This window comes from Nannobrachium achirus (genome assembly GCF_963921795.1).
Source record: "Nannobrachium achirus genome assembly, chromosome: 14".
NCBI lineage: Eukaryota > Metazoa > Chordata > Actinopteri > Myctophiformes > Myctophidae > Nannobrachium > Nannobrachium achirus.
Window position 1 is genome coordinate 36,158,144 of NC_137821.1, and position 21,292 is coordinate 36,179,435.

The following is a 21,292-nucleotide window of genomic DNA, read 5'->3' on the forward strand; positions in this document are numbered from 1 at the left end:
GTTTGATTTTTTTCCCCCTTCTCCACCAGCATACAGTATCAGGTTGCTACAATTTCTACAGTCCAGTAACTACAAGCCCTGGCCTCCCCCCTACCAACAACATACCACACAGCAGCTTCTATTTTTTTCTCTATCCCACAAAAACATCAATCAATCAGGTAGTCACATGTATCACAGTAAAGCTCAAATTATAAACAACAATGGTGTCCATACATTAGCATAATAATAGCGAAAAGCTTACTAGGATCTCCTTTTAGTTGACCTTGTACCAGTGAACTGTACTGTTGTGAAACTGTACCTTTTCCTATACAAACTTCTAATAAAGTCTTCAATCAATCAATCAATCAATCAATCAATCAATCAATCAATCAGTCAGTCAGTCAGTCAGTCAGTCAGTCAGTCAATAAATCAATCAAACAAACAAACAAACAAACAGGGATAGACAGCACCTTAACTCTGCAGCAGCAGTGGGGCCTCCTACAAAATAGTACACCAGTTATTTTAGATAGCAACTTTAGCTTAGCTTACTTACTTGATTTAAGGGACCCTAACCCTAACCTCACTAAAACTAATGCTGTGAGGTGGGGAACATAGAGAGGGGAACATAGAACCTGGGGAACATAGGGTGGACCCCACATTGATACAGGGTGTACCAAAGCACATGTTACAAAATTGGACACAAAGGTTTCAAACCCATCATTGTTTTTTTTTGTTTGTTTTTTTAAGAAAGGTATCTGGACTTTAGCAAGCAAGCAATGTATGTAGGACCTAGCTAGCAACAGGGATTGAGGCCTGTATTGCTAGCTATGTGTTATCATCTTATCAACACAATACTTGACTGAATTATTTTCCCTTCATGATCACAAACTATAATAACAAAAGTGATTGTTAGCTATCATACAGTATATTATATTATCAACAAGTAATTATGATTTTGTGGTGTATACATACCATTAATGTTCACAGCACGTTCTCAGACCTCCTCTTCTTCCTGTTTACTTTTCTCAGACCTGTTCTTCTTCTTGGCAGTTGGCAAACCAACTTAGGTGCATTACTGCCACCACCTGGATTGTCTGTAACAATTGATCTCATATTATGCGTGACAGGCAGTGGTGTAAAGTAACTAAGTATGTTTACTCAAGTACTGTACTTAAGTATATTTTTTAAGTATTTGTACTTTACCTGAGTTTTCCCAATTTCCAGTATTTTTACCTCTATACTCCACTACATCTCAAAGGCAAATATTGTACTTTTACACCACTACATTTATTTGAACACTTTAGTTACTAATTACTTTGCAGATTTTGGTTATTATTATATACTTATTATTATCATATACTTCAGCTATATATACATTTTGTCCATTTGAAAATAGCCGATCTACAAGCGCATTGTGAGCTTGTAGATCTGCTATTTTCGAAAGATGTTTGTAGCCTACATTCTGCATAATGACTGCTTTTACTTTCTGGACTTCATACTTTTATACTTTTACGAAGTACATTGTGAATTCCGGACTTTACTTGTAAGGACATGGTCACATTTAAGTATGGCTGGCAGGTTGACAAACTCTTTTTATGCTCAACCAACTGTTTTTCGCAGCCAGTGGATTCCCCCGATAACCAATGACAACCACTTCAGGGCCGGATGCAGGATGAAATGACAAAGGGGGCTTTTGAAAATTGTGAGGGGGCACATATATTTTTATATAGGCTAGTAATAATGAATATTCATTTTATAAATCTATAATACCTACAACAGATGCCAGTTTTATAATAATAAAATATAATAATAAGGGGGTAATAATAATAATGGTAATAATAATATATAATAATATTCAGCCAATATTTGTGTTGTTTTTGATATTTTCTTGACTTTGCATAGAGGGTGCAATGCCCCCCCAGGCCCCCCTGTAGCGCCAGGCCTGAACCACTTGTCATTTCGTGAGGCTTGGGACAGTCCGTCTTCGACTCACCCGATTGGACAGAAGGGTACTTCAATCCACACCATTCCCAATGAAATGCATTGGCGGAATCCACTCTCATATTATATTTTCCAGTGTGACTGTGCCCTAAGGCTACACCAAACTACCTATGACAGTGGATTACCGATTCTGCCAATGTATTTCAATGGGAATGGAGTGGTTTCCTACCAGTAGAGGATATCTGCCAAAACCGCTCCATTCTCATTGAAATGCATTGGCAGAATTGGGAATCCACTCACATAGGTAGTTTGGTGTGACCGTACCCTAAGGGTCACGGTAAACGCCCCAAAAATCTCGCAAATCGGTACACAGTATGTCTACACTCATGACATCAACATGGATCTGTCCCATATAGCGCCACCATCAGGCAGATTTTTTCAAACACATTTTTGGACACTGCTCCTACAGATTTTGCCCTAAAATCACGCTGCAACCTAACGGTCTCTTATCTTCCGATTAGGGAGTCTTACTGGTCTCCCGATTAGGGAGTCTTAGTGGTGTTCATGATTTGCTGCATTATTTTGAAAAGGGAGCAATCCAGCAAACTTTAGATGGCAAGTGTAGCCTATCAGGAGGGAATATGGGAAATGGTATATATGCATGTTGCTGACATGAGTTGGGATATAGTGTGTACCACTTTGCATGATTTTTAGGCAAGATCTGTAGGAGCAGTGTCCATTAATGTTCTCAGCGAAAAGCAGCCTCATGGTGGCGCTATAGAGCAGGGCCATGTGAGAAATCAGGGCTGGAGGTTGTGGTTTGCCAGCCAAGGAGTGTGTGTGCAATGTTTGGTATGGACAGGGGAAACGGTGCATGGCGGAGTAAGAGTAGGGCAAAAGTGTGACGTGACGTGACGCATCGGACAGACTGACGGACGGACGGAGGGACAGCCGGTGTAGCTTTTCATAGTAGCGACCTGACGGTCGCAATTCAGCCAATGCATTTCAATGGGAATGGAACATAATTATGTTTGGAGAAATCCTCAAATGGCAGATTTCTCAAAAAATCTGCTCCATTCCCATTGAAATGCATTGGCAGAATCCATTTATCAGCTAGCAACCATACTTTGGTGTCAGCTGATAAACTCTTTTTGTGCTCAGCCAACTGTTTTTTCCAGACAGCGAATTCTCTCTTCAAGCATAAAGCTGTGCAAGACCATAAATCCACACCATTCCCATTGGAATGCATTGGCAGAATCCACTCTCACAAGTAGAATATTTTTCCTGTGTGACGTGCCCTTAGGGGACGTTCACACCAAACTACATATGAGAGTGGATTCCCAATTCCGGCAATGTATTTCAATGGGAATGGGGCAGTTTGCTGCCGGTACAGAGGATTTCTGCAAAAAGCTCTCCATTCTCATAGGACGGTAGTTAGTTTGATGTGAGTGTGCCCTCACAAGTAAAGTCTGGAATTCACAATGTACTTGGTAAAAGTACAAAAGTATTGGCATTAAATGTTACTTAAAGTACAAAAAATAAAAGTACTCATTATGCAGAATATTGCAGTTCAAGTTTTCAAGTGTACAAAGTTTCTACAAACATCTTTTGAAAATAGCCGATCTACAAGCTCACAATGCGCTTGTAGATCGGCTATTTTCAAATGGACAAAATGTATATAGCTGAAGTATATGACTTATGGTATGTTTTGTAATAATAATAATCAAAATCTGCAAAGTAACTAGTAACTAAAGTGTTCAAATAAATGTAGTGGTGTAAAAGTACATTATTTGCCTTTGAGATGTAGTGGAGTAGAGGTAAAAGTACTGGAAATTGGGAAAACTCAGGTAAAGTACAAATACTTAAAAAATATACTTAAGTACAATACTTGAGTAAACATACTTAGTTACTTTACACCACTGCCTGTCACGCATAATATGAGATCAATTGTTACAGACAATCCAGGTGGTGGCAGTAATGCACCTAAGTTGGTTTGCCAACTGCCAAGAAGAAGAACAGGTCTGAGAAAAGTAAACAGGAAGAAGAAGGAGGTCTGAGAACGTGCTGTGAACATTAATGGTATGTATACACCACAAGATCATAATAACTTGTTGATAATATAATATACTGTATGATAGCTAACAATCACTTTTGTTATTATAGTTTGTGAAGGGAAAACAATTCAGTCAAGTATTGTGTTGATAAGATGATAACACATAGCTAGCAATACAGGCCTCAATCCCTGTTGCTAGCTAGGTCCTACATACATTGCTTGCTTGCTAAAGTCCAGATACCTTTCTTAAAAAAAAAAAAAACAATGATGGGTTTGAAACCTTTGTGTCCAATTTTGTAACATATGCTTTGGTACACCCTGTATCAATGTGGGGTCCACCCTATGTTCCCCAGGTTCTATGTTCCCCTCTCTATGTTCCCCACCTCACAGCATTAGTTTTAGTGAGGTTAGGTTTAGGGTCCCTTAAATCAAGTAAGTAAGCTAAGCTAAAGTTGCTGTCTAAAATAACTGGTGTACTATTTTGTAGGAGGCCCCACTGCTGCTGCAGAGTTAAAGTGCTGTCTATCCCTGTTTGTTTGTTTGTTTGTTTGTTTGTTTGTTTGTTTGATTGATTGATTGATTGATTGATTGATTGATTGATTGATTGAAGACTTTATTAGAAGTTTGTATAGGAAAAGGTACAGTTTCACGACAGTAAAGTTCACTGGTACAAGGTCAACTAAAAGGAGATCCTAGTAAGCCTTTCGGCTTATTTGCACATATAACAACTGAGACCAAACTATTAAGTCATTATGCTAATGTATGGACACCATTGTTGTTTATAATTTGAGCTTTACTGTGATACATGTGACTACCTGATTGATTGATGTTTTTGTGGGATAGAGAAAAAAATAGAAGCTGCTGTGTGGTATGTTGTTGGTAGGGGGGAGGCCAGGGCTTGTAGTTACTGGACTGTAGAAATTGTAGCAACCTGATACTGTATGCTGGTGGAGAAGGGGGAAAAAAATCAAACCAAGTTTGAAGTGAGTGGTGGTGCGTGTGTAATATTCAAACCTGATTGGCTCAGATTGGCTTTCAAAGTTTGCAGGATGCTCTGTTTTGAAGAAAAAAATGCCCCAAATCATGAATACAGCGTACGGTTTCCGTGAAATTATAGCCTGGCGTTGCTCATACTAATTCCTCACTGCGTGTCGGTGGGTGGTGTTGTGCAGTCTGGTTTATTAACCAGGCTAGTGAAATTATACACACACATTCCCACAAGGCCGAGGAAGAAATGCCACATTTTCAAATTGGCCTCATGGTGGCGCTATAACAGGTTGATTTCTAAAAACCTTTTATGCATACTCTCTTGAGGCCAGGGATTTTATTTTATTTTATTTATTTTGCCATGCATTTTTATATCTGCCTTTTATAGGCAGATATAAGGAGGTTGACTTATGTAAAACATTGTTTTTACTCCTCCAGATTTTATCCAAATAACATGCAAATCGGTACACATAAATTAATTGGCTAATTTACCAATGTGTATTTCACTGTGTAAAAAACACTGAAATCTAGTTTGTAGAGGTGGCCCAACAAAATGTTGCAAATCAGGAAAGTAGTGTCTGATTACAGTGAAACTGCACACAAATTCCCACTAGGCCAGGGGTCTTCAATGTTTTCAGGCCGGGGACCCCCAAACTGATGGGGAGATGGAGCAGGGACCCCCTACCACCTCGTAGGGTGGGGGGGTCGGAGCTACGACATATTTTTTATTTTAAACATGTACAAGTTACAGCGAGCAGCCAGGGTGGGCCGTACCACAACCATTTCTAAACAAACTACTTATTAACTGACAAATGTCAATAATATCAACAATATGTCAATTGCATAGTAATCATGTATTCAAGCTATTCAAAATGGATAGAATCATGATTTATTTTTTAACATAAATGTGGAAAATGGCAAAAAAAAAAAAAAAGGAAATCTTTTTTTTTTAAATAATTTTGCGGACCCCCTGCAGTACCTCCGCGGACCCCCTAGGGGTCGCGGACCCCCTGGTGAAGACCCATGCACTAGGCTAAGGAAGAAATGCCACTTGAAAATGTTCAAATCAGCCTCATGGTGGCTCTACAACAGGCCGAGTCGAATTGACCTAGCTCAAAAAAGGCTGGGAAAGGCTTTTTATTTTGGTGACGGCCCTACAGATATTTTTGTATGTTTTGTTCCTTACACCATGGACATGATGTTTCGAACCCCACGTCCCTCCACCGATTAATTTACTACTATGAACCCTTTTCTAGATTATTTTTTAACACCCACAGAAACACAGAAATGGTGTAATAATTATAATATCTCTGCTGTCGTGCAGAAACCAGTTCCAGCTCCAAATGTAATCTTTTCACAAAATGAAAAAAAACGAAATATATTTTCAACACAGACACCTTCTGAAAAGTGAACGTCTTTATGAACAAAAAATGTCTAAAATGCCTGAAGACTGTCTCCTAACCTGCTATTTACTTAAACGTTGCCTTTTGTTGTCACAGCATCTAGACACACCAGTGAAAGAAAGTAGTCTGCAACATCTGTCAAGTCACCATCTGTACCGTCGCTCTACGAGTCCAGTTACTCTACCTCTGCCACCTTCGCCAGAGATTCCTCAAGCTCCTCATCCTCAAACGATGGCAAGAAGAGGAAGAAGTATACAACAGTGATAGTTGTACTAGAATGATATTATATGAACTGCAAAGGAATCACTAGCCCCAAAACATTGCTACTTCTGTTTGTCTACAGCTTTCCTTTAGGAATAAATAACCCCCTGTTATTTACCTAAAGTAAAAAGTAAGATAAATGTTGAAAGTGACAGTGTCTGTACCCAAAACTATTTTCAGAGTATCCAGTCATTTTGATCTTTTATCTCGTACTACTAATAAAATATAAGTAAAAAAGAGCTGCTACGTCCTTCCAAAGGGGGCTTTTCACTGGCAGATGAGCCAGTAGGGTAGGACATCAGTAGGAGCAATTTTTGGCATTTATTTTAATACCCAAGTAGGACACAAACCTTAAGTCAACTGGCACATATTTTCCCTCCAAGAGAATTTGTAAAATGTATGCTTGAATAATGCTGTTTGTTAGCATTAAATGAATTTTATTCTTGACAGTCTTGAGCAACTGAATGGAAGATTCTGCAACAATACATAATAGTACAGTATACAATTCATTCAGATGTTTTTCATAGTTTGTGTGTGAAGGTAATCATTTTAAAGCCTGCACCTTGATTATTCAATTAACCAACATGAAAATGATAAAGTTTTGGTTCCAGATATCGGTTTCAATATATTTTGAGTACATTTCCCAGTCCTGGTAAGGCTATATAGTATGCCATCAACAACGCTTAAAGGACCACTTCACAGATGTTCAACTATGGACACTTCAGAAACCTGCTTACCAGTGACACTTTTTTAACTTTTTAATAACACGACAAAAATAGCTTCTGTCATGCTAACTTTCCAGGAATAGAAAGCCTGCAGTTTCTATTAGCTTGGTTTCCCGATCAATGATGGTAGGCGGGTTCCTAAACTGTTCACAGCCAATGGTACCCTAATTTATGAGCATTAGTTAGGACCAATTATATGAACAAAGCTTGAAAGTCTGTGAAGTAGTCCTTATATTGTAGTATTTATTTAATAGTCTTTATAGAACCTACACAAAAGCCTATGTAAGGCAATTTACGCATTTCTGGGTCTATAGATAAAAAAGGGGGAAAAGGGTGTTAAATAGTTTGTTTTTATATGCCATCATGCTTTCACATTTGATCATTGTTTCGGCAGAAACCCCCATCTAGTAAGATATTTAGTCGCTAAATCAACTTATGTGAACATAATGTATTCTGGACCTGTTTTTACCCCCTTTGGGTAGATGTGAACTGCCAAATCGTTAATAAATGCTTATTAACACTTTGTTGATGTAAACAAGACAATGTTCTAGTGTTAATAAATACTTTATTAGTGCTTTGTTAATGTTTATAAGCACACTGCTCCCACTTTAGAATAGGTACTGCAAAATGCTTAATTAATGTGTTAATAAATGCTTAACTAACGCTTTGTTGATGTTAACAAGACACAGTTCCATTGTTAAAGGACAACTTTGTTTTTTTACAACAAGGGTTCATATTTTAGATTGTAATTAGGGAAAAGAAAAAGTGTGTGCTAAAATGTTTTCATTTGCTTTGTTCTATTGTTTTATCGCGATTACTGTGCTAAAATGTGGGGCATGCGTACGCATGGGGGCATGCGTACAAGTGGCCAAATATGTCTTTTTAGACACAATAAGCCAGCAGTTTCTTTATTGCTATTTACAGTAACACTTCTAGCCCCCATAAGTCACGTCAATCCATGAAAGGTTGCGTTGTATTTTGGGAATGGGCTTACTCTGTGTAAAATTACATATTTAGCCACTTGTACGCATGCCCCCAACCACTGAAATAAGAATCTCTAAGACAATAGAAAGATGTAAATGAAATAACTTTAACACTCATCTTTTATATTCTTTAATTACAATCTAAAATATGAACCCTTGTTGTAAAAAACAAAGTTGTCCTTTAATGAGTGCTTTGTTAATGCTTTGTTAATGTGTATACCACACTGCTCCCACTTTAAAATAGGTACTGCAAAATGCTTAATTAATGTGTTAATAAATGCTTAACTAACGCTTTGTTGATGTTAACAAGACACTATTCCATTGTTAATGAGTGCTTTGTTAATGGTTTGTTAATATTTTTACCACACTGCTCCCACTTTAGAATAGGTACTGCAAAATGCTTAATTAATGTGTTAATAAATGCTTAACTAACGCTTTGTTGATGTTAACAAGACACTGTTCCATTGTTAATGACTGCTTTGTTAATGGTTTGGTAATATTTATCCCACATTGCTCCCACTTTAGAATAGGTACTGCAAAATGCTTAACTAATGTGTTAATTAATGCTTTATTAACACTTTGTTGATGTCAACAAGCCACTGTTCCATTATTTATGAGTTATTAATTAATGATTTGTTAATGTTTATACCACACTGCTCCCACTTTAGGATAGGTACTGCGAAATGCTTAATTAATGTGTTAATAAATGCTTAATAAACAATGTGTTGATGTTTTTAAGAAACAAATTTGTTTTTAATGAGTGCTTTATTAATGATTTGTTAATGTTCATAAGACACTGCTCCCACTTTAGAATAGGTACTGCAAAATACTTAATTAATGTGTTAATAAATGGTTAGTAAATAATTAAAAAATGCACTATGAGCTATTAATAAAGGCTAACTAATGTCTGTTAATGTGCTAATAAGTATAATATAGTTAATGAGTTTGTTATGGGGGTTTTATAAATTGTTAATTAAGTATCTTATTAATTGTGTATTAAGTGTTAATTACGGATGTATTACTTTCTTATTATCCTTATATTAACATATAGAAATATGAAATTAAGGTTTAATAAACGGTTAAATAACTGTTAATTAAGTGGCTAATAATTTGTTTATTAGATGTTATTTAAGGTTGAACAACTTTCTTACTATCTACTAATTAACCATACAATAAGGTTAATAGGCTACTTATAAATGGCTTATTATTCATTAATAAAGTATCTTTTAAATAGGTTATTAGATGTTTATTAAGGTTGAATAACCTCTTTATTATCTATTTTTGTTAAGATATATTAATGTTAATACATTTCTTATAAATTGTTTGTTAGTTGTTATTTAACTATTTACTAAATGTTAATAAGGATGTTAATAACTGTTTATTAAGGTTAGTACATTTCTTATAAATGGTTTCTTAATTGTTAATAAAGTAGCTTATTAACAGTTTTTTCAGTTGTTAAATAGCTATTAACTAAGGGTTAATAAGCATGTTAATAACTGTTAATTAAGGTTAGTAAATGTCTTATAAATGGTTTCTTAATTGTTAATAAAGTAGCTTATTAATAGTTATTCAAGTTGTTAATTAACTATTAACTAGCTGTTAATAAGCATGTTAATACATGGTTTTTTAATGTTAGTAAATGTCTTATAAATGGTTTCTTAATTGTTAATAAAGTAGCTTATTAATAGTTATTAAAGTTGTTAATTAACTATTAACTAACTGTTAATAAGCATGTTAATAAATGTTAATTAATGTTTATTAATGGTACCTTATTTTAAAGTGTTACCGATTATGGTTGGAGAAACGGAGAGCCTCGAGGTTTTGTATTGGGTCAAATGTCTCTGGTTTGGGGTATTGTAGATTGTTGCCTGTTAAGGTAAGAGTTTTCAGCTGCGGTACATATTTAAATGTGTTGAATACTGATTCTGGTTGACTAAAGACATTCACAGCTGTCAAGTGTTCCAGATGTTTCATATCCGAGAGCATGACTGATAATATTTCATATTTCGGTTGCTCTTGCTCATAGGTTTGTGGATTGAATTGTATCGTAAACGTCTTCAGGCTCTTCAGTAACTCACAGGGAGGTGAATATATAACTCCGTTAGGGTTGAGATAAAACAATAGACTAAGTGTTTCAAGTTCATCTAGTCCTTCCAAATAGTGGTTGTCCCACTCAAAGCTCCACAGGCCTAATACCATGTTTACCCACCTGAGTGATTTCAGACTTGTAAAAGCTCCCCTGCTGAGAACTGAGAAAACATTATTATTTAAATCCAGATATTCTAGTTTCTGCAAACCAGTCTTGAATGGCTCGCCAATTATCAAAATGGAATTGTAACTCAATAATAGGTACTGTAATTCATTGAGATGTTGAAAAACACACGGTTTGAGTTCAAGGATGTGGTTGTGTGCAAGATTAAGGTTTTGGAGTCTCGTTAAATTGAAAAAGTCTGAGCATTTTAAATGACAGATGTTATTGTCATTGAGTTTCAGGGTTTGAAGCATGGAGAGATTCTTAACATCCTCTGGCACTTTGGAAAGGTAGTTCCCGGTGACTCTCAAGTAACTCAGTTGATTCATTTGTTTAATTGAACCATTAGACAGTTCATACACATTATTATGTGCTAGGTCCAGGTAGGTTAGCTGAGTACACGGTGACAGTTTTTCACCTATGTTGGCAATGTGGGTGAAGCTCATAAAAAATCTAAGTTTCCTCATTGTGGGTATTTGACAGGCAATATCTAAGATACCTCTGTTTATTGCCTTTTCCACATAAGTAAGATATAGAAATTCTAGAGAAACAAGGCTCTGTAGAGACTTTCTGATGGTGTTAAAAGACATAGAACCAGTCAAATGCACCATAGTTATATTCCTTAGAGAATACCTGTCTGGTACGTCCCACTCCCATCCAATAGGATTACAACATTGTGACATGTCAATTGTCTCGAGATGTGGAAATACAGCTGTTGTGATGCTAAACTTTTTTATGGACTGTGAAGCGATCCTCAACTCCCTGAGCTCAGAGGACATGTTCAATGGCAGATCTTTTGACTGAAAAGACACTAACTCTTGAATTTTGATGTTCAGCACCTGTAAGCGTGGTAGTTGTAAGATGCTGATTATTTGTGTAATTTGATTGGACCACAGACTTAGTTCCTGCAAGCTGGTGAGTGACTTGAAGGCAGCAGGGCTGATGAATTGGATATTATTCAAATCCAAGCGAAGCATCAGGAGGTTAGACAGTCCCAGAAACATATTGTCTGTCAGTCTTGTTAGACGGTTATTGTCCATAAGGAGCTCTTTAAGTTGCACCAAAGCAACAAAAGCCTCGTCATCTACATGAGTTATTGAATTGAAACCCAGGTTCAAATCTGTGAGATTTGACAAGTGGTACAAATCTGTCCTGTGTATCTTTTGGATTTTATTGCCCCTCATTGTTAATGATATAACGTCTCTGGGAATGTCCTCTGGTATGCTAATAAGGGCACCATTTTTACAATCCACTGAAACACCAGCAGTGACAGTTTCAGGGTAAAGAATAGTGCAGTCTTTCAGCATGTAAGCCAGTATGGGACAATGATGAAGCGAGCACAACAGAAATAAGAAGGTGAAACCATGCCAGCCTCCCGTCTGTACCATCATGGCTGTGTTCAGGTACTTCTGGTGGAGTGATTCTGCTGCGGACACTGGTTGGTGACAACACTGTTCAGCATTGATGATATAAAGAGGACTCAACCGTTAAAGTGCACTTATTTTTAAGTTATTCATCAATATCTGTCCCGTACAATTTGTGATCATGAAGCCTAAAAACCAAACAGAAAAGAAAAATGTTCAATGCCAAAAAACACAATTAAATCGTAAATCACGATTATTTGTGTGACAATTCATTGTCAAGTTGTCAACTTCAATTTGGAGTTGTGAATTTGTGACACCCCTACATTCAACACATTCTCACTCCCAAGACGTCAAACAGGTGACTTTTTGGGACGGTCATCCCTACTCATCACATATATATAGCCTATATACATAACTTGATGCTCTTGCTTTATACTCTTCATTCTTTATTCCTAATCTCTGTGGTTTACTACCTTTTTACTCATTCTCTTATTACTATTAGTACTATTACTATTATGGGTGTTGACTATTGGCTTTTTTGCCCATACCTGATTTTCCGATATTGTCACAGCTCTTAATTTCCGATTCTGATATCAAACAATACCGATATATGCAGACCTTTTTCATCAGGTATCACAAATAAATGAATATAATATTAATATACAGTAATATCTGAATATCGAATTAATCTATTATAAAACTGTTGTTTAGTGGAGGTAAAATAGCATGCATAAAAAACGATACTTATATTTTAATGCTAATATCTGCTGATAATATCGGGAGGCAGATAATATTGTATTTACTATACTATTACATTAGGCATTTAGCAGACAATCTTATCCAGTGTGACTTATCTACTGTACAAGTGAGAGATATACAGTATATGCTGAGTAAATATGAACTCTATGGTCAAGAAAGGTAAATAGAAATAGTCACATAAGTAGAGTTAAGAGAAAACAGTGTAGTGCCTCAAATAAATAGGAATTCCTCCCATGTTTTACTAACAAGATACAGAGAAATCACAAGTAGTTTCCAGGATGAGGGAATTGAATATTGAATCATACCTGAACTCCTAAAACTCAGTAACAATCATCCTTCCAGTGTATCAATCAGAGGGGAAGAGCACATCTGTCATGGAGCTCAGGTGACAATATAGAGAGAAGTGAAAAACAAAGCGTCACACGCATGCAGAAGTACAGTACTTCACATAGCTGGGTATTGGTTGAGTGGTTTTTGTTAACCTCCCTTGGATATTTCTCTCAGAAGAGCTTGTATTACAGGTTTAAATGAGAAATAGACAGGAAGGCCCGGCAGTGGCTTGTGATATTATTTTGATATTAACTTGCTGTAATTGCAAGAGTTTTATTATTACTAAGAATGACCTGAAAATGTATACTTGGGTGCTTATGGTGCTGTGCACTGAAAATGGAAGATCTACGAGCTCACCAAGCTCCATAGCACAACACTTTGGGAGCTTGTGACCTCTAGGTGTCATTAAGTATTGCCATGTACTATAATCCATGATGATGTAATGCTTCTCCTAACTTCATAGATAAGAAAGCGTATAAAGAAACTGACTCACTGCCTTTTCAATGAACCTCAGAAAAAGCTCTCATGAGAAGCTCCTATGGGATAAACCATCTTGATTGAATCTCAGTCAGCCCTCCATTTTTGTCTCTGCGTTTCGTATTTACCAGTAAGACTCCCAGTCCCTTCCTAAGATAAGCGACCGCCAGGTGGTCGCATGTATACACACTGCAAAAAAGCAACCTCATGGTTGACGCTCGAAGAGGGGCAGGTGAGAAATCAGGGGCATAGGTTGTGGTTTGCCAGCCAAAGAGTGTGTGTGCAAAGTTTGGCATGGATAGGGGCAACGGTGCCGGAGATAAGAGTAGGGCCAAAAGTATGACGTGACGGACAGACTGACAGACAGCCGGTGGAGGTTTTCATAGTAACTGTGCGACCTGACGGTTGCAAAAATGTGATCTTTACTCACAATATTTTTACATCTATCAACAATATACTGTACTTGTAGTACAGTACTTTATCTACTCTATGCACTGTACAGCATGTGGCTTTTCATGTTGTTTGCAAGGCATTGAAATGTACAGTAAACATACAGTACCTGTCCTGTACAGCTTTGCCTCTGCAAAAAAGACACAGGATTGGTACACATACTAGCAGCAACCGCCAAGTGAAATATTTAGCGTATGATACTGCTATGCTGTATTGACTGAATGTTATTTGTAGGGCCTATTGTTATTTAAATTCGTTTTTATAATGATAGGAAGTTGTTAGCAATGCCTGCGGTCAAAATGATATTCTAGTGCACGTGAAGAGGAAATATCTTCATGGGCCAGCATTCAAAATACCCTTCCTTATTTTTGTGCACATGAGTCCAAGTACCTACCTCCTGTGTTTTATTCTCACTGCCATTTCATAACATTTAGAAAGATGATTAAAGCTTCTTTCTAGATTTACTGACTTAAGTCTATTCAAGACACTTAATTTCTTCCAACAAGCCCAAATATTAAAATGTTTAAAGTGTCCAAAGAAATTAAACATTAATTCACTATCGCTCATTTTGAGCAGTACCGACCGCTGCCAAGCACTTTTTGCTGTTGTAATGGCAGTGAATTTCATTGCCTGTCACTGGTTTATTTATGATAAAAAAAAAGTCACAAGGAATAGTAGGCATAGTTTACAGGATGATTTTCAGAGCAACATCAATTAAAGTAGGCCTATATATTGTATGCTTTGTCCCGCAAACAGTTTCACAAGGCAAGGCAAGTATATTTGTATAACACATTTCAACAGCAAGGCAATATGTACACAAAACATCAAGCAAAGGAAACAGATTGATTATAATATTACTCTGGGATACACTAAAAACAAAATAACCAAAAACAACAAGATTAAAGTGCAGAAAAGAAAGGGAAAAAATAACTTGTTGAAGGCAGATGCAAACAGAAAGGTTTAAATCACAGCTAAAGCTGATTTAAAGTGGTGTCCTTGTCCCATTTATGCCCATATATGGAAATCCCTGATGGCATCAATATCATCCCAGCTCAGCAGAAGGATATAGCTGACCTGTTCTGACATCACAATGATGTTGCAAATTAATTCCACCAACCAACCAGGTCTGTGCATTTCTTTGGTCAAAGTTAATCCCATGCCAAAGCGCCAGTCACCTAGGCGAATGCGTGCAGAGTGCACGTGCCCATGCCCTTAGGGCGTCTTACTGGTGTAAATTGAAATATCCTAACACACGGTGTGTGACAAATATGTTGTGGCCGAATATAACTAGCGTGCACTCTGTCGAGGTGCCAACTTGCTCCTTGTGCACCTACTTGTGCGCCAACAGAGAAGGCGAGAAAGCTGCTCCTCCACCCAACTTCACCCACCTCCACCCACTTTCTCCCACCTCCAACCATTTATATCAGGTCGCACTTATGCTTATGCTGAAGTCACCAAGAATGCTGGTCCCTCATTGTCTAAAGGCGTCTGGACACAGACAGACAGATACCGTTTCTGGAAACGGCCTGGAAACAGACGCCACCGAACGCAGTACTTGCACGCTCTGCTGGTGCAAGTAATGAACCCAGACTTGTTTTCATCAGAGCTACCATTCATCAGTAACCTATTTGGGTCATTTGCCAATACAATGGTCCATCATTCATTTGTAAGAGTGTTCATTCAAACCCAGATCAGTGTGAGGTGTGTCCAGAGCTCTGCGTAGGTTCTGCCAGAACAGTCCAGGGTGCCGTCCAGCCTGGGACCAGCTCAGGTAGGTGTGTCTCTTCACCAGCCTCCTCATGTGATAGTAGGGAGACAACTGGTGGGCTGGAATGTCCTCCAGAAACACCAGGATCAACACGTCCTTCTGTTCGTCAAACAGACGGTAGCTGCACACAGGAGACCAGAAGACAGAGTCAGTCAAAGTGTATAGTGTCTCAAAGCCTGTAGAGTTAACTGATTTCCATGCTTTCCATTTCCATGATATATTAGCACATTTAGCTGGACCCCACTTTGAGAACCACTGATTTACACCATCAGCTGACATGATTCAACATAATCCCTGTGAAATTATTGGGGAATACATACACATTATATTCATGTCACTGTAACATGCCAGTTACAATTCTAACTTTTAGATGAGCGACTTAGAAATGTTCAAACATTGTGCATGTTTGACGAAAATCAAATTTACATGTCAATCTCCTATAGTGGCCGGAGTTGTGATGTTATTGCCCTGGGTCACATTCATATACACTATACCATACATGGGCAACTGGCAGCCCGGGGGCCACATGCGGCCCCCTCCTTCACTTAATGCGGCCCGCAGGTCGATATTGGAGTACTGATATATTATTGATTTCAGCTGTTACAATTCCAAACATGGAAAAATTACCCGCCTACTAAATTACCCGCTACTAAATTATATATTAGTAGCTTAATGACTAATATCAAAATGTTATTGTCCATCCATTTGGATTACAACACTGTGACAGGTAGATTGTCTCAAGATGTGGAAATGCAGCTGTTGTGATGCTAAACTTTTTTATGGACTGTGAAGCGATCCTCAACTCCCTGAGCTCAGAGGACATGTTCAATGGCAGATCTTTTGACTGAAAAGACACTAACTCTTGAATTTTGATGTTCAGCACCTGTAAGCGTGGTAGTTGTAAGATGCTGATTATTTGTGTAATTTGATTGGACCACAGACTTAGTGCCTGCAAGCTGGTGAGTGACTTGAAGGCAGCAGGGCTGATGAATTGGATATTATTCAAATCCAAGCGAAGCATCAGGAGGTTAGACAGTCCCAGAAACATATTGTCTGTCAGTCTTGTTAGACGGTTATTGTCCACACGGAGCTCTTTAAGTTGCACCAAAGGGACAAAAGCCCCGTCATCTACATGAGTTACTGAATTGAAACCCAGGTTCAAATCTGTGAGATTTGACAGATGGTACAAATCTGTCCTGTGTATCTTTTGGATGTTATTGCCCCAAATTGTTAATGATATAACGTCTCTGGGAATGTCCTCTGGTATGCTAATAAGAACACCATCGTCACAATCCACTGAAACTCCAGCAGCGACAGTTTCAGGGTAAAGAATAGTGCAGTCTTTCAGCATGTAAGCCAGTATGGGACTAAAATGAAGTGAGCACAACAGAAATAAGAAGGGGAAACAATGCCCGGTTCCTTTCTGGAGCCTCATGGCTGTCATCAGGGTCATCTGTCAGTTACTTTGATCCCGCTGTGGACACTGACTGGTTGGTGACATCACTGTTACAGTGCACATGTAACCTTTTTATTTTATCTTCAACTCCACATGTCTTATATTCTCTTTGAAGTCATACCTTTGCTTATAGCTACGTTGTCATTACAGCCGAGCGTTTTCTGTACAGAAAGAATTCTGCTAGGCCCCGCGCCTGAGTATATTCTGTAAAGCAACAATGCGTCATCAGAAACTGAATGAATTAACCGTAAAATACATATATTCTGTACATTTGCAGTGCCAACATCATTTTGAATAAAAATTATGTTTAATGGTGTTTACAGAAGTTGTCAATTACACATTTTATTTGGAATGGTTCTTGTGAAAAATATACCAGTGTAAGATAATGTCAAAAATATGTTTTGTTTAATTAAAAACAGTATGAATTACTGTAAATACCAAATCAAATCTCTACATATTTGGATGCTTTCTTTATACTCTTCATATTTTTTTCCTAATCTCTGTCATTCCTAATCTCTGTCGTTTACTACCCCTTTACTGTCATTAGTATTAGTAGTATTACTACTACTATGGGTGTTGGATATTGGCTTTTTTGCATGTTTTTCCGATACTGTCCAACCCTTAGCAATGAACTCTAGTAAAGTAACAAGGTAAAATCTCATATTGTAGAGCGCAGAGAGAACAGTGTAAAACTGTAAAAAGATAATTCCTCCCCTTTTTTAATAACAAGATATATTACAGAAAAGTCACAAGTAGTTTCCAGGATGAAGGAATTGAATATTGAATCATACCTGAACTCTTAAAACTCAGTGACAATCATCCTTCCAGTGTATCAGTCAGAGGGGAAGAGTGCATCTGTCGTGGAGCTCAGTTGGCGATAGTGGAGACAAGTGAAAACATAAGCGGCGTTCTCTTCTAGGTATAGGTTGTGTGGTTTTTGTTAACCTCTCGTTGATATTTATTTCAGAAGAGCTTGTATTACAAGTTTATAATGAGAAGTAGACAGGAAAATACACAAGCCACTGCAGGGCTTGTGTATTTTTATTAACTTGCTGTCATTGCAAGAGGTTTTATCAATACTAGATTTTCAGACGCTAGTCTTCAAATCCAGGCCTATATTGTGCTGATCAGAGCCACAGATTTATTTGAACACTGCTTAACACTCATGTAGAGGCCCATGTGTGTGCAATGTTTTGTTTATTTATAGCCGTTCTCATGGCACAGTATTTGAGACAGGTTTGATGAGGATTGGAGCTGGGCAGTGAATCAGCCGGGTTGGGCTGAAAATACTGAATTTCCCTCGCGGGAGGAAATAGGTATCTATTAACAGTGTTTGTGCCAGGTTTGGTGCAGATTAGAGCATCAGTGTGTCCAATATGTATGGCAAAGTTAATACAATAAATAACTTATACAATTGGGGTGGTTGTATTTTCTCCCCCTGCAGCCTGCTCTTATATAGAGACATTAAGGCCATGGCTACACGGAGCTGGATTTTTGAGATATCCCGGTTTTTCAGATATCCACATAGAAAAATATCTAGGTCCACACGGAGCTGGATATTTCATGTATCCCGTTTTTTTCAGATATCCATAGAAAAATATCTAGGTCCACACGACAAAGATATCTAGGTCTAACAAGCACACACACAGTAAAGTCTTCACAGATATCCGGGTTCCCTGTCTACACGGATCCAGTGAATCGGATATTTTTCAATCTCTCCACTTATTTATCTGGTTTAAAAAATATCCAGCTTCGTGGCCGAAATATCCAGCTTCATGTGGCTGCAAGCCCCAACAGCACAAAAAAATGTCTAGATTCAGAAATATCCAGCTCCGTGTAGCCATGGCCTAAGATCGTGTCAATGGTCATGTCACACCTAGACACATCCGACATGAATTTTAACCTTAAGGTCAAGATTCAATTTATCCAGAGCAAGCAGGCTCAATTAACTCAATGGTAAAAACGTCAGCACATAGTGCAGATTTAATATTTAACAATGATCTGAAAATGTATACTTGGGTGCTTATGGTGCAGTGCACTGAGAATGGAAGATCTACGACCTCACCAAGCTCTGTAGCACAACACTTTGGGAGCTTGTCATAATAAGTCATGTATAATCCGTGATCATGTAATGCATCACCTAACTTCATAGATAAGATAGTCACTGCCTTTTCATTGTACCTCAGAGGAAGCTCTCATGAGAAGCTCCTATGGGATAAACCATCTTGATTGGTGAATTCATGTAGATGCTCGTCAAAGCTGGATGCACCACAGTGGATTTGAACCCACAACCTTTGCGGGGGTGGGCAGGAATTTTACCATTACACCACCCAGAGTAAACATACATGTACAGCTCTGCAGCAAGAAGACAAAGGATTATTACACACACTAGGATAGCAACCACAGAGTAAAATGTTTAGCATGATTTATGTAAATCTGTATAGATTGATTGGCATTATGACTTGTTTGGGACTGGAAACAAAAGGTTTAGGACTTGTTTGGCCACTGCAGCCACCTGTGGGATGGCAAGGTGCTAGAGAGAAGTGTTTGTTTAATTAAATCATAAGCATCATTAAGTAACTCAAGAGCTTGAAAAACATGGACACAATTTAAGTGGTTATTTTGTTAAATCATTACATCCAAGTATCAGAGGAATCATCAGTTTCCCTGTAGATAATTAAGTCAATTACCATATCTCTATCCATCCTCCCAACACATGTATCCACATTGTGGCCATCAAACCATCCAGAGAAAATAACTCATAACACAATAATGCAAAACATAACTTTTATTAATTTCTGTTTACGGTTTATAATTATTGATTAAACAAGATTAATTTTGTTGAACAGAAAACAAGCAGCCATGTTGGACCCCTTCAGGGATGCAAATGTATCCCACATTGCATATAAGCACATAACACAACGTACTAACAAAAAACTATAAGAAAACGAAAATATCAGATACGATATCATACAATATCAACAGAAGAGAGTAAACTTTTATTACAACTGACGAGTTCAGGGAACTCGATCGTTAGGCAACAGTGGCTGGCAAAAACCTAAAAATTCTCCAACATCTATAAAAGCTTATATCAGAAAACCAGATTCTCAAAGCAACTGGGACCTCAAAATAAGGACGGGGTACCTGTTCTGGTAGTGACATCCAGCATTTGGCCATTGGCTGGTGGTTATTTATCACCCCGAAAGCTCATTTATCTATTCAGCAAAGCTGTAATTGCAGTTTCCTTTTGTTTGACTGAATTGAACCAGAACAAGGCATAGACTAAGCGCAACCATTTTCAACCACTGGTTTTCCGATGACAACTTGTGCCTAGTTGTGCAGCGAAAATAGTCACTGCACAACTACATTCTATTTTTGCTATTTATTTGAAAATGTTTGCCCAAGATTGGGATGCCAGGGGTAAAGTGATTAATACTGTAAGCACAGGGTAGATCCAGGGAGCAATTTGGGAGACATACAGTATATGTACATACAGTGCATATATTACTGGCCTGGGACACATGAATTTACTTATTGGTAATACTGAGCCCTAGGTCAGATAAATGCCTAACATAATTTATAATACCTAGGCCAGGTGATAACGTCTCTGACTCAAGCAAACTCGCTCCACTGTCACCTATGTGAGCAACAATGATCAACATCCGTTTTGATATGGGACGTATTCCACTCCCTTATATTTAACTACATACACTATATTATCCGCACTGATTTGCCCGTTTCAATTCTACAGTACGTCGTCATTGTCATCGTATATTTGAAAAAGAAAATAAGATCCGTCCCTCTTTCTTTTTATCTGAGCTTATATTAAATGCATTATATTGAGAAAATAAACATCACTAGAATAAACACGACAGAAATTAATGAGATACCGAGTGGACGGAGTCAGGCTCAGTCGGAGGCAGAGCCTGGAGCAGAATTTCCAGGTCTTTCTTGTAACTTCTGGTAATGTTTCTAAAAGGAGAACAAAGTAGAGTCAGGAAAGTGTATATTACAGTGTGTGTGTGTGTGTGTGTGTGTGTGTGTGTGTGTGTGTGTGTGTGTGTTTGTAATTGTATTCTACAATATGTCACAGAGTGACACATTG

At 37.8% G+C, this 21,292-nt stretch overlaps 1 protein-coding gene across 1 annotated transcript in view; it reads right to left on the minus strand.

The window, feature by feature from the left end:
* Nucleotides 1-19,960: 19,960 nt before the first annotated feature.
* LOC308298202 (uncharacterized protein) overlaps nt 19,961-21,292 on the minus strand; it is a 54,569-nt gene continuing 53,237 nt past the window's right edge. Inside the window, exon 36 of the mRNA XM_080741757.1 lies at nt 19,961-21,159. Within this exon, the coding sequence (XP_080597883.1) occupies nt 21,097-21,159 (63 nt within the window). The 3' untranslated portion in view covers nt 19,961-21,096. The remainder of the gene's footprint in view (nt 21,160-21,292) is intronic.